The sequence below is a fragment of the Gavia stellata genome, chromosome 4, assembly GCF_030936135.1.
Source record: "Gavia stellata isolate bGavSte3 chromosome 4, bGavSte3.hap2, whole genome shotgun sequence".
NCBI classification, from domain to species: Eukaryota; Metazoa; Chordata; class Aves; order Gaviiformes; family Gaviidae; genus Gavia; species Gavia stellata.
In genome coordinates, this window is record NC_082597.1 from 56,360,269 (window position 1) to 56,374,569 (window position 14,301).

The 14,301-nt window shown below is 47.1% G+C and overlaps 1 protein-coding gene across 3 annotated transcripts; it reads left to right on the forward strand.

The window, feature by feature from the left end:
- The first annotated feature begins 6,315 nt into the window (after positions 1-6,315).
- On the forward strand, positions 6,316-13,192 carry POLR3H (RNA polymerase III subunit H). 3 transcript variants are annotated; one of them, XM_059816382.1, is made up of 7 exons: positions 6,316-6,355; positions 6,680-6,871; positions 8,094-8,190; positions 9,828-9,914; positions 10,677-10,965; positions 11,429-11,636; positions 12,306-13,192. In XM_059816382.1, exons 2-7 carry the CDS (start codon positions 6,761-6,763, stop codon positions 12,357-12,359), a joined length of 846 nt encoding a protein of 281 aa, XP_059672365.1. In that variant the 5' UTR covers positions 6,316-6,355; positions 6,680-6,760; the 3' UTR covers positions 12,360-13,192. The 3 variants fall into 3 exon arrangements, with proteins under 3 accessions (XP_059672365.1, XP_059672366.1, XP_059672367.1); XM_059816383.1 differs by having other exon boundaries at positions 10,902-10,965; XM_059816384.1 differs by lacking the exon at positions 9,828-9,914 and having other exon boundaries at positions 10,902-10,965.
- Positions 13,193-14,301: the final 1,109 nt, after the last annotated feature.

The following is a 14,301-nucleotide window of genomic DNA, read 5'->3' on the forward strand; positions in this document are numbered from 1 at the left end:
TGGCTCCAGGCAGGGGTTACCACAAGCAGGGCCACCGCAGCGCTCGCTGGGGTACATTTCTCCATCCTTCCTCGGAGAAGGCTCACAGCCTCAGCGTCTGGCAGGTTTTTATAAATGCTGTCTCTGTCCAATGCTAATGAAAGCCTCTCAGCGCCCCCCCCCCCCCCCCCCTTTTTGGTTACCGGATCATGCTGTTAAGAGTTAAATACCAAGCAAAGCAATTTCCTTGCCTACTCTGCATGTTAAAAACCCCTTTGCTGAGACACACTACTATACAAAAAATAAACTAGGCGGTTTTTGGGGAGCACACACTGACAGCGTCCCCTCCCCAGCTAAGCCAATCACGCTCACAACTCCAGGGATCTTTGCTGAAATCGTCTCGCCTACGATACAGTGCACTTAGCGCTAAAATATGAATGTCACCTTTATGGATCGATTATAAAAAGCTCCCTTAGACAGTGCCGGGCTGCCCAATTCTCAGGGAGGCCATGGGGGAAGAGCAAGCAGGCTGCCAGATGCAAAGGGGAAGCAAAGGGAGAAGCCATCATGGAAGCTTGATTTACCCTTTAAGCATATATGCATAATCATCACTCCCAAATACCAAGTTTATGGGATTTGGTTGTTTTGTTGTGGTTTTTTTTTTTTAATTAGAATAGGGTCTGTTCAAAGACCTGGCGCAAATGTCCTCGCCTGTGTCCTTCCTTCCTCCTTTGTAGACCTAACTTGCCGTCTGCAGGAATGAATTGTGCAGCCAGTCCCAAAGAAACCCCTATTCAAGCCCCCATCATTATCAGCCCACTTTAATAAGATTTTTCACGAATTGCCTCCCCCTCACCCAGCAATTGGAGAGATGGGTCCCAGCTGATCTCAGCCCTCCGTGGCAAAGCCCTGGCTATTTGCCCCCCAACCAAAGCAGGTGTGGAACGCCACCACCGCCACCCCCAGAGGAGTTATTGTTCCTGAGGCTGGTGGGGAATAACCAAACCAGAGGAGCGAAGTTGCACTTCACCCTCACATCTCTCCATCATCAAAAGAAAAAAGCAGGTTTGAAAGAAAAAGGCGGTGCATGAAGTTTAACCTCCAGCTACAATAGCCCAGGCAAGCTGGATGGCCATTATGCCTCCCCTTACCTCCTTAGCAGTGACGGGCTCCCTGGAGCTGCGCTCTGCAAAGCATCAGTGCTCAGCGGGGCCGAATGCTCCTCTGCTACCTTGCGAGGAGCCGCGGTCTCGCCTGCAGCCCGGCTCTGGGGGGCTTTCTCCGGCTGCCTGCCTGCCTGCCTCCCTGCCGGCTGCCTGCTGATGGATCTGTGGTATCTGATGTGTGTATGATGTGCGCCTCGCACACACACGCATCCGCACGCCTTCCCCTGACGTCAGGGCCAAGCCAGGGGGAGCGGGCAGGTGGGAGGGATCAGCCTGGTCATTTCTGAGCTAGGCTTAAAAAAGCAAGTCTGTATGGGGGGCCGAAGGGGAGGAGGGTCGGCCCCAGGGGGCTGCATCGCTCAGGTTACGCAAAGTGATGCACACTGGTGGCATGGCTGGATGCAATGGGGCAGCCCCACGGGCTACAGGGACGGCGGGACCTGGGGGTGGGAAGGCACCGGAAGGGGGGATGGGGCCAGGAGGACAGGTCTGGACCAGGAGGGGTCCCCCGTGCCAGGTCAAACCTCTCCCTTGTCACCCTGAGTCCTGCTGGTGCCGCTGCAGCTGCACTCCCTACCTGCCCAAGCCTGCAGCCCCCCAGCACCCACAGGTGCTGCGATCACCCCTGGCATAGCAGGGGAGCATGGGAATAGGGCGAGGAGTAATGGGGTTTAAATTGTAAGGAGCAAGATTGATGATAGACATTAGGAAACGCTTTCTAACAGAACAGACAGTGAATTACTCAAGTAGATTGCCTGGGGAAGCACTGGAGCCTCCATCACTGGAGGTTTTTAAGAACAGGCTGGGTAGGTATACTTTGGGGGAAATTTAGGTGATATTGGGCTCATTTTGGAGCAGAAGGGTGGACCACACCAGCACCTTACCACGCAGGTCCCTGTGATCCTGGAATAAAATTTGCAAGAACCCTGAACAACCGTGGTGCAGTGTCAGTGCTGCAGGGAGCTATCATGGGCGTCTTGTGACGTGGGGTGGTTGTGGGTTGCTTTTGGTTTCTTAAACATGACTCTTTCCTTGAGTCATTCTAAGTAGCTGAACGCAATGGTGCCAACCGGACCTGTTCCACCAACAACCCCTGGGGCTGCAGAGTGGTGTACAAGTTGTGTGGGAAGCCATGAGGCATGCCACACAGTCAGCAGACAGGGTCACAACTGCTCTGCCTGGCTGTATCCATCCCTCCAGGTAGATGGGTGTTGATCCACGGCTGTCCCAGGGGCTTTGGGAGAGGGACCGGATCAGAAAGCAGTTGTGTCTCTCCTGTCAATGAACTATAGAGAAGAAAAAGGCTCCACAGACAGAAGAGACCAGCCCATGGCAAGACCACCAAGAAGCACTGAAAACCCAAGTGCTGGTGGGTTCTGCCATTGCCCATCACACTCTGCTTGTGGCTTTTCAAGCAGTTTTCCATGACAAAACAGAAGCCCCATTCAAGCCCTACAGACACCACAAGGCTCACCTCCCCAGTCTACCCTTCAAAATGTTGCAAAGGAAGGAGAGGAGAAACCCAGCCAGCTCTCAGTCTCCACCGAGATTCTCCTGAGATGGCCCATCCTCTCCTGGGGGACAGTTCTACACATCCAAACTAGGAGAGTCCTGAGCTGGAAACAGCTGAAGGCCAGAAGAGTGCTGGGGACGTGTGGTACAGGCATGTCCTCTTCTTCCCCAGGCATTTGTTTAACATTTATATGTATCATAAATACCTCTACTTCCCTGCCTGATTTGTGGTACACCAGGGTTAGCCGTGTGCCCAGTTGAACATGTTAAACAACATAAACTGAACAGAGGAGACAAGCATCAGAACCCAAGTCTCCCACGTAGTCACTAAAGGCTCTTGACAGGAAAGGCACCGGGAACTTGAAGTATGTTTGGCTGGGAAGGTGGTTCTGGGCATGCGCTGCAGCAGAGGAGGCAGAGTCTAAAGCGTGCAAAAATGATAAAAGGAGAAGAGGGAAAGCTTTGATCAGAGAGTGGAAGTGAGGGTGCTGGAGATGCCTGCAGAGATGGAAGCAAGGGCAGGAGCATGGAGGACTTTGTACGTGAGAAGATACATAATTCCTCTGGAGTCAATCAAAGGAGGGCAAAAACAGTCTAGCTGCAAATTACCACTCATCTCCTCCAACGTCCCTGAGCCAGTTTTCCTGAACAGCCATGGGGATGTGGGGGCAGAGGAGATCTTAAACAAAATAATTTGGGGGTTCCTTTCATTTTCCTCCCAGTTTCTGAGCCTTCCGGTAACTTCAAATAGTATTTTCCAGTTTTCCTGTACAATTGTGAGAATGAGAAATGTCTGGGGTTTTCTCTGGCTGACAGAAAGACCCTTGTACAATCCCTGGATTCCAGCAGCTGAAGCTTCAAAAAACTAGCAACCGAGAACCATGCCTCCAAATGTCGGAAAAGCCCCAATACTGCTGGGAGAGACTCTGGAGACTTTATGGTTATGTATGAAAAGGTGTGTACAGGCACTGCGGATTTGTGGATATTCATTGTGTCAGTACTACCGGGATAAAAAAAGACCACTCAGCAAAATGAGACTGTTCACACAATCCCCAACATCAAGATACCTTAGCTGCAGCGTTAAATATAGCGTACCTCTGAGCGCTATCAATAGCTGAGTTGAGACAACACCCGTATTTTACAGGGCAAAGTTTGGCTTTGGTTTGTATTTTTACATCAGAGACGATGCTTATGAAATATGGAATTCCTCCAGGGAGAAAACCTAAGTGGTAACAGAGCAACATCCGTGATGTATATGAAGGCCCAGGCACACACCGCTTGGGATCAGAGGGGTTACCTGCAGAGGGTGAGACTGGAAATCATTTCCCAGAGCCTGTGATGTCACTGGTGGAGGCTGAGAAATTGCCAGACAGACTCAGCTCTGGTGGTGTTTGTAGCCTGGTATCTAAGGTAATGAATCTCATCCGACACTGCCATTGCCAGCTTTCTCTCCACACTTTTCAATTCAGTTTCCCCAGAGCAGTATCAAAGTACCCGCAAGTTTCACCAAAATATGTAGCTGTGTAGAGAAGAAGGATCAGCCTGCAGCATTCAGCCCCTGTTGGCGATCATAGAGCTGACATAGGAGAGAGAGATTGTGCACATCCCCACCCTAGTAGATTTTGCTTGGTGCCTGCACTTTATGAGACACTAAAGATCCAACCGTAAGACACAAGCCAACATGAAGCGAGGCCTCACAGACCGATGGCTCACACAGCTGGTTTTTGGGGCCTGTGGATCAGGCTGAAGGGAGATGCATCTGCTTTGTGTTGGGCACCCAACAGCCCCTGATGGGGCATGGCTATTGGATGCATGAAAAATGTTAGCTCAAGGATGAGCTAGAAATGGAAACATAAAACAAGTCTGTCCAAATCCACTTCTCTCCATCACCCATGTTCTCCCAGGTACTCAGCCTGCTATTCCCCTGAACTCCTGCCCCTATTTAACCTTACAGTTCTTACATACAAAAGCATCCAGAGAGATCACCTTGACAATATCAATAGTGTCTAACTTCTACCTCCTTGTGTGATACCAAGGCTATTTCTTCCCCTGCCTATTCTCTCTTCTGAACTTCTGAACTAGAGGAACTATTCTCTCTTCTGAAAAAGTAGCTACAGAGACCCACAAAACATGTACTCCAGCTAAAGGTCAAACCTTGCACTGCCAGACTTGCGTGAGGCCAGGAAAGAACAGCAAGGGATGCCCCACATGCGCCAGCAAAACTGTGCCACGCCGAGATTAGCGCAGCCACAACTGTAGCGCAGGAGAAAGGAGCCTTTGTAAGGCTCCCTGAAGTAGGATGAGAAGAGCAAGAAATGCTGGGGATTTGGGTTGAGGTGTTCTGACAGAGCGGTGTCTGCTGCATTGGCAGCAATGCTCCTTGCTGAGATGGTAGATGCTGTTCTAAGCGAACTGCTGGTCTTCTCAGCTGACAGGGCAAAACTTGTTCCTGAGCCCCCCGTTTAATACAAACACACCAAACATGTGCAGACCAGCCACGTTTATTTAAAAAAACCCAACCCAACCCAACAGATCCCAGTGAAACAGGAGTAATTGCAAAGAGATCAGAAACTCCGTGGCCAACACAGGTATCTCGTTAATGAGGCCTAGCCACACTATTTGCAACCTCATTTTCCCCTTCCCACTCCAAGACAGCTCAATGTTTAATGATTTCTTATCTAAAACTCTCATTACTGTCCCACTACGCGCTGCTGGGGGGTGTGGGGGATGACACACTTAGCCTTTGCATCAAAGCTATTATGCTGACAGTTCAGTTTTGACTGTCAGCCAGAGATGTTTGGTTTTCCTGACGAATCTTTTTTTAAACACACTTCAAACAACCTCCTTTCATTTTTCCCAACAAATTTCAGACATTAGCACACCCCCCTGTTTTCCACTGTCCCTTACGCTGCTTACCTCACTGCAGAATGCACCGAGGCCTGTGAAACAATACCATGGAGATTTTTTTTTTTAATAAATTAACACTCAGAATAAATTATTCCAGCTCTATGTGATGCCAGTTTGTACCTGATAATAACCTTTACGTAAGTATTGGGCAGTCGCTGCGGTGAAGAATACCTTCCAGGCACAAGGAGTCTATAAACCCACCCAGTTTTGCCATATAGGTAGGCAAACAGCTTAAGTATCTGCTCTTGGAGGGATGCAAACTTTGATCTCTGCTGTGGTGTCGGCATTGAAGCTTACGAAAACTAGAAGTGAAATGACACTAACTGCAATTGTGGATTGTTTCAGGTGAAACAATAGCTGTGGCACGGCAACCGGGGAGGCACCCGAGGGGGAAAAGGACAGGCACAGAGCAACCCTGCGCAGGGCACCCAGTTACTGAGGGCCTTTCTACGTTTATATTAACCAACCCCCCCCCGCCGGGGACCACCAAAACCCTCCGCAGCCCGGCCCCACAGGGCCCGGCCCCGCCCCGGTAACAGAAGGAAACGGGTCGGAGCCCCGCCCCGAACTGAGGGGGAACAAAATGGCCGCCGTGGGCGGTGCGACAGGGCTCACGTCCTGTGAGCGCCCCGCGCCCGCGTCAATCGGGGGGGGGGGGGGGGGGCGGGCGATTGGCTGAGACGCCGGAAGTGCCGTGAGGCTGCGGGTCTCCGCGTGCGGCGGGTCTCCGCGTGCGGCGGGTCTCCGCGTGCGGCGGGTCTCCGCGTGCGGCGGGTCTCCGCGTGCGGCAGGTGGGTGAGGGGGCGGCTGCAGCCCCGCCGGGTCGGGCGGGCTCGCCCGCTCCCGGCCTGCCCGCCCGCTCCCGGCCTGCCCGCCGGCTGCCCCGCTCTTCCGAAGCTCCCGGCTGCTGAGCGGCACGGCTGTCGGTGCGCTCCCCCCGCTCCCTACAGCGGCGGCTGCCTGGCCGCCCGCCCCCGACAGCGGTTGCGTGGCCGCCTTCAAACCCCCGCGGCTCTCCCCCCGTTGGGGTGGCCAGGGTGCTGCCCCACTGAGCTCCGTGCCAGAGGTTGGGTGGTTTCCCAGGCCTGCCCCGCATCAGTTGTTGGGTGTCTCAGTTGCCCCTGCAGGGCTCTGGTTCCTGAGGCTGTTGGCGTCGTCGTGTCTGCTCTCGCTCCTCAGAAGCGCTGCCTGCCGCCATGTTTGTCCTGGTAGAGATGACTGACACAGTAAGAATTCCTCCCTGGCAGTTTGAAAGGAAACTGAACGAATCCATTGCTGAAGAGCTAAACAAGAAATTGGCTAATAAGGTAAAGCATGGGTTATGTATAGGTTGATGCAGGTGTCACAACATTCCTGAGCATTTCTTCCTTTTACTTGTTCCTAATGAGATGTGTGGGTGAGGTATCAGAATAGGTGTGAAGGCCATCCCCAGCAACTGAAATATCAGAGACTGTAAACAAAGAGACAGCCATGTATCATCTCAAAGGCGACTTTTTTCTAATGGCTAATGCTGTAATGGGAAGATACTGAGGTGCTGGATGGGGCAGAGAGGCATGGAAGAGAAGTGAGAGTAACTGCTGGTTTGTGTGTAGAGTAGCAATCCGAAATGCAGTCTGAAAAATGGATGCAAACTAATCCATCCGGTGGGGGAATTTTAAAAAAAGACAGTGTAAGTAACTGTAGAACAGTAATACTGGAAGAGAAATAAAGGTGATAATAGCTCACTTGGTCTGTGCTTAGTACTGGAAATACAGTGTGGCAATAAGAAGTTGGTCTTTGGTGCAGGATATAAAATTGTTGTCATAGGCCAGGAGGTCACAGTTTCCCTGTGCAGCCCCTGGGACTGCGATTAGCATACAGCTTTTGGTGTGAGGCAGACACAAAACTCAAAATGCAGCTTGTGACATGAAGGGGGCTCAAAAGAGCAACCTGAAGTGATCGAGGGTTGTGAACAGCAGATTATACAGATAGGTTATGAAAAGCAAAACTCTTCCCTCATCCACTGATGACTAATAGGTGCCTCAAATTTTGTAAGCTTTGAAGCCATCTCCGAAGTGGCAGAGAAACCAAGAGTTCTTGTCATCTCTGCCCAGAGCTAATACAGTTTAAGACAAAGGCAAGCCTTGAGGCTTCTGAGAGTGTAAATCTAGTGAAAAGATGTTTAGCCTTTGGACAAGCTATGGGGCTGGTGATGCTTGTGGGCAACTGTTTGCTATCTTGGCAGGTCAAGTTCTCTCACCACTGACAATTACCCTAAGGGTTTCTGTTTGTAGTGGTGATCTTTGCAGTGCCAATGAAAACACATCCTCCCATAACACTTCAATAAGTTAGGGGTTCCCCTAAAATGCTGTGTGATTAGGGCTGGGGCTGTTAAAAGAGTGTACCAAATCGGCCTCCCTCACATCTTGCCACTCTTCTGTTGCCTGCTTTTGAAAAGGTGTGCGCAGTGTATAAATTTGATGGTTTGCTTGATTTTACCTGGTGAGTTGCTTGATTTATTGCTTTTTAATTATTTTTTATTGTGAGCAGGTTGTATACAATGTTGGCCTCTGCATCTGTTTGTATGACATCACAAAGCTGGAAGATTCATACATATTCCCTGGAGATGGTGCATCACATACCAAAGGTATATTCTTGTCCTCAGTTACATAGTTTTGCAGAAGGGTAGTGATCTGGAAATGTAAGCTGAGTTCAGTTGTTAGGGAAAGTAAATTTAAAGGAACTTACTGAAGTTCATAGCCTTAACTCTGTTCCTATTAGGAGGGCAAGAGGAACATGGCAAAAGTCTCTTTCCTTTGCATTTTTTGGGTACAAATACAGCTTTAAATAGCCAGTCCTGTCTGCCTTCTCCAGCAGTCCATCTCTGTTCTACAATTGGAGCCATAAGTGTGGGATAAGGAAGGGGTTAATTTAATTTAAAATTATTGGAAATCTGCACATAGAAAATAAGTTGCATTAATTGTTCTGCATTTGTCTAGTATTTTTTCTTTTTGAAGCATATTTTCCCTAGCTAGAATGTTGAAACATGTTTCTAAATATAACATTTGCACAGCATTTGATGCTGTTTTCCTAGCTGGAAGTTTTGCTACATTTTTGTTTGAGACTTAGACAGATCTGGTTCAGCATACATTTCTTGTGACTTTTTTTTTAAATAAGAAATTACTAATTTCTTCCCTTTGACTTTTGGCAAATCTGTCTGAGTAAAAACTGGAAGTAAATGCATAAAACCATATTTCATATGTATTTTTAAGTTAAAATAAGTTTCTTTAAATAAGCTGGAAAGAGATGCATTTTTCTAGCTTCAATTTTCAACGTGAAAACGTAGCTTGAGCAAATGAAATGTTTCCTGTTAGAAGGGAACTGGACTGAACTGTATGTGGCTCTCCTTGTCTAAATTCTAACTCCAGTAGAACTTGCTCCCTGCAAATAAAAGCTTCTCTAATACTGAAGGAGGATGGCAGGCTTTCTTGCTTGCTTTAATCTCCATTCAGCTTCTTAACTTTGAATTACTCCTTGAAGTGAAACAAGAGAATATATTCTCTCTGAGCTTGGAAAAAAGTCTCCTGCTTTCAGAATCCTGCTGTGTCTGGCAATAACTTTGTCTCTAATGTAGTGCCTGATTTTATGTAAAAGAGGAGCACTCAGTATGGACAGCTAAAATGATGTTAAATTGCTCATAAGCATTGTTTGGCTAAAATTGTCTTAGTATAGCTTTCTTACAAATTCAAAATGCTTAGTTAGAAACATAATTTGATTTAACCTGGATGAAAAATCCAGTTATGTTGGAGAATCTTATTTACTCTGACAATAATTTATATCAGATATTTCACTTAAAGAAAGTACAGTATTGCTGACAAAGATATAATCAGCGGAAGTATTATGAGAAAGTGTCATTTCAACTGATATTCTTGGCCTTGAAGCATTGTGCAGGAATGCTCACATCATAACTAAAGCAGAGGCCCTGCTCCATGTTCTTCATCTTACAGTTTCATTCTGTGAACTTAAACTCTTGCAAGGTTGAAGAGCAGAGAACAGGAAGCTGCTGATCAACACTGTCATAATTCATACAAAACAGTTAGAAAAATGATAATAAGAGTTCTGATCCCTATCTAATCAGTGCCTGTAAGGAAATTATAAAAGAAACTGGGTAAGCATTTTAGAAGGCATAAAGGATGTGGGATTTTGTTTTAATGGCTGCCACCCTGTGGAAAGGGTATAGTTCACTAACATGGACATAACATAAATGATCTGTTTTCTTTTAAGTGCATTTCCGCTATGTGGTCTTCCATCCCTTCCTGGATGAGATTCTGATTGGACAGATTAAAAGCTGCAGTCAGGATGGCGTTCACGGTAAATCGCAGCTTCTAACGTTAGGGACGCATGAACTGCAGAGCTCTTAAGTCTCTTGAGTTACTGTGATTTCAGGTGGTATAGTGCTGTCTGTTGGCTGGTTAAAGACACTTACTGGCCTCTAGTGCTGCTCTGATCTGAGGGTGGTTGGTAGTTCAAGCCTGGCAGCTTCCTCTGGTCTTGATGGTTTCGCCTGTGCTCCCCTTTCCTTTTGTCATTCATGTGCATGCCCAAGAAGAACAGGCAAGCCCATCTGGAGTGTAGACTGGATCAATTTTCTCACTTCAGTTAGCAGAACTTGTTTTTTTTAAAGTGGTAGTATCAGTTCGTGTTGGTCTGATATATCTTCCCTATCGTTCTGTGCAAATTCATGATTGTTTCATGTACCTGAAAATGTGTCAGGGAAATGTCTTTGTGAGCACAAAGTGCTGTCAGATTCATGGAATACATATTTGATGAGTTGCTTTCCTTTCTTGTAGGAGTTTTCCATGCAAGTGAGCTCCTCTGCTCAGTTGTTAAATTAGGACAATAAGATTATCTTGGCTGCATTTGTTGCTGAATTTGTGCATGTCCACTCTCTAATAAAATTCAACATCGGGGGGAAGAGGGGGCTGTTCTAACTTTATATTGGTCTTTATTTAACATGTTACATTTGTGATTTCTAAACTCTTTTCTGTCACAGACCTCTATAGCATCTGACTCATTTCTTGGAACGCTTTCCTTTCCAATCCTGCTTCAAACAGCTTTTTCCTTTCCCAGCAGGCATGAAGACTGTGCCCTCTGTTGATGTATGTACTTTCAGCTGGGTAATTGTTTTGCTGCCAACTGAAATTGAGCGTTGTGGCTCAGAGAATAATTACTGCATGATCTCAGATGTCCTTCCTGAAAGAGGAAGGAGAATAAGTCCTAAAATGCATTTTAGGAATCACTGTGGTACATCATTTGCAAAGAATCATTTCAGTCTTAATCAAGTTCTTTTCTCCATAGTTTCTATTGGATTCTTTGATGATATTGTCATCCCCCCAGAATCCCTGCAGCAGCCAGCTAAATTGTATCCTTTGATAACTTTACTACTTTATTTCAAAAGATTGTGCAGTGCTGGTCCAACAGGCATTCGCTATTGCAACAATGAAGATGCTCAGTGGCAGAAGCTAAGCCATTGTGTCAGACAAGTCCCGCAGACTGTTAACCACAGCTAGACAGGCCTCATGCTTACTGGGTTTTGCAGGACCATTGTGCCTGCTGATAGAAATGAATGGCAGTGTCCCCTGAACAACCGCATTGTAATCTCTACGTATGGGCACGTAACCCCAACTCTGCCCAGCAGCATACACCTTGAAGCAGGAAAATCGGAAACAAATAGGGGTCCTGGGCTGCGCAGGTGATGACCTAGGACAGTGCATTGCAGTTTGAGAAATAATTGTGAAAAGGCTTTAAATTGAGTCTATTCTCAAAACTGTCAGGAAGGGATCTGTCAGGCCAAATGCTTAAATCCTAAACCTTGGCGTGGCCAGTGATGAAGCAGAGCAGGTGTGGGTGTGGGAATATGAGACAGAAGAAGGGGCCCATGACCTTTACATGGACATTGGGGAGGAGATCCGCTTCCGAGTCGTGGATGAAACGTTTGTTGATACATCACCGACAGGTCCGAGCTCTGCAGAGGCTTCCACTTCAAATGCTACAGAAGAAGTCCAGAAGAAAGAGGCACCCTACACTCTTGTGGTAACTATGTGCATAATCCATATAGCCTTGTGAACGTTGTGGTTTATTCTATGTCTAAAATAGCATCCCTTTCCCAAAGGGACTGATTGCTTTAAGCTGACTGTGAAGCAGCGAGTGTCACAAAATGAAAGGAGTGGAAAAGGGGAGAAACAAGATTGTTTTTGTGGTTGCTCTGTGTTTGCTGTGTGTTTTCATTGGAACACTTTGTGGTGGTTGGTGGAGTTCCCCTAGCAGGCTGATTTAAAGCAGACTGTGGATGCAGGATCTGCAGGTAAGAGTGAGCATACAAGGAGCACAGAGCTGGGAGAACCTTGTCAAGTTTTGCACAGCAGCTAAACAGTCTTTCCCATGTAGTGTTTTGGTGCAAGACCCACCTGAGTACAATGCAAGAGACAGAGGGATCTAAACCAAGGAAAGCTGTGTTTTCTCACAGCTGGAGTATGTCAGGAGGTGGAATGGGCAAGTGTTTGATTTTCAAGTGTTGAAGGTTTGGTGTAGTGTTGACAAGGTTTAAAGGACTCTGGGGAAGTGCTGGGCAAGCTCTGATAGGAAAAAAGTGAATACCTCATCCATAACTCAGGGGGGAGATATTTTATATTTTTATGCATTTACTCCTGTATTCTGTTTGCAGTTTACAATTGCACGCTCTCTTCTTCTCTCTGTGAACAGGGATCAATCAGTGAGCCAGGCCTGGGCCTCCTGTCGTGGTGGACAAACAGTTAGCTGCAATCAGAGCTTGCTCCACAGAAAGTCTTTCCAGTGGATGTTTGGGGAATTACGGGATCCTGCTGGTGCTCATTGCTCCTCTGAAGCTGAATGAGAAATTAGACCTGCCATTCTCTGTTTCCCCTTCAGCTTCCAACCTGCCAGATCGAGACAGTCGCTTTCAAGAAATGTCTTCACTGATCTGTAGAAGTGAATTTACAGGCACAAAAAGCCTTGAGTGCAGCAGCAACAAACTCAGCTGGAGCTTTGGTCTCCTGCCCTGGAGGGAAAACTGGGGAGGTCTTTACTTGCTTGAATTAAGAAGGGAGTTGACTTCAGTGAGTGAAAGCAGGAGAGAATGCCTGTCAAGAAGTATTGCTTCCTTGGGCTGAGAGCTTGATCTCAGAGGGGTAGAAACCTGCCCTTCTTTTGACAGGAAGTGGAGACAAAAGAGTGAAAAACTGGAGTTAATAGAGGTGTGGTAGTCTGGAGACCTAGAAAATGCTGCTGCTGGGAGGGCAAGGGAGGTGGTGGTAATGTTCATCTAAGAATGGGCACTTAAGCCATGGATGAAGTCAGCCAAAAAGATCTTGAATGACAGCAGTTTACCCAAAAGTAACTTGGGCTCTGTGAAGATGGCCACTGTGGAAGGCTACAGGCTGCTTATTGTGCTGAATGGAAATACTTTATTGGGTGGGCAGTATTTATGTAGAGTGAGCTAAACTTTGCAGGAGTTTGTCTGAAAATATGTAATTATGAACTGAAATGGACCAAGGCTGCTTTGAGCAAGCTAAATACTTGTTTGTGGGGGTGTGTTAATACCAGAAATGGAATAAATAGTAAAAACCACACAGCTTGCCTTCCTGTACAGTTTGTGGGGAAACTATTAGCTTTCTGCCTAGCAGGAAGGAAAAAGTTGCCTCCTGCAGTCTAGCTACTTGGCTTTCAAGACAGGCAGTGTTGAGACCAACACTTTACTCTGCTCTAACAGCCAATAACAAACAATTGCCATCACCCTCCCTGACTGTAGTGAAAGGAAAAGGGGGAACAAAACAGTGGGTAAAAATCTATGCAGGGCCCATTGCCAAGAGAGTGATGTTGCACATAATTACAAAGCCAGCCACATTTGGCAGGAAGGGGCTGTAATTCCCTGGGATAGTGGGTCTGCTTAACCTCCAACTGTGAGAACAAAGCCTGAGTCATCAGTGCCCTCCCTGCAGCATCATTAGAACCCCTTAATTCTGAACTGTTATTCCTGGTGCATTGCCCTAATTAAAAGGCAGCCTAGAATTCTTAAGGTTCACATAGTAACTGAGGTCTATCTGCTCAGACAGTAAGCTTACTGAATGCCATCTACAGAGCAGTAGTGCTCAGACAGGCAATCATCTAGACATGGTGGAAACAAACTGCAGAACACCTCTAGCTGTTTGTATAGGTGGAAATTCAGGTGACACAAGTTAGGGCCTCAACAGCCAGAGAGGCTTCCATACAGGCTGTTCTGGGGTAGTGCCTCCAAGTAGCTCTTGTGCTCAGCTCCTGTTTCACAGGGTCAGTGTAGCAAGGTGGTAGCTGCATGGCTTTACATGCTGATCTAATGAGATACTCCTCAACATCAGTCTCCTGTTGTGGAGAAGGCAAGGTGTGCTTGAGGAAACTAGTTTACTGCACAATGCTGGGAAAGCAGGTAAATCACTTGTTCTTGGAAGTTTGTCATTGCTGCAGTAGTGCCACTCTTGGCTTGGACAGGAATGTAGTTGGGAAGGCAGTGATAGTCATGAGTAGAGCCTGCAGTAGGTTAATGTCAAGGGATAAACAGTGCATTTCTGCGCACAACAATGATTTACAGAATAAGAACGATCGCCTTTCTCCAAGAAGTTCTTTCCTACCTTCTCAGCAAGCATGATAGGGGAACCAGGGGCTGAAGAGCAGGATTATGAATATAACAACACAAGGCAGAAAA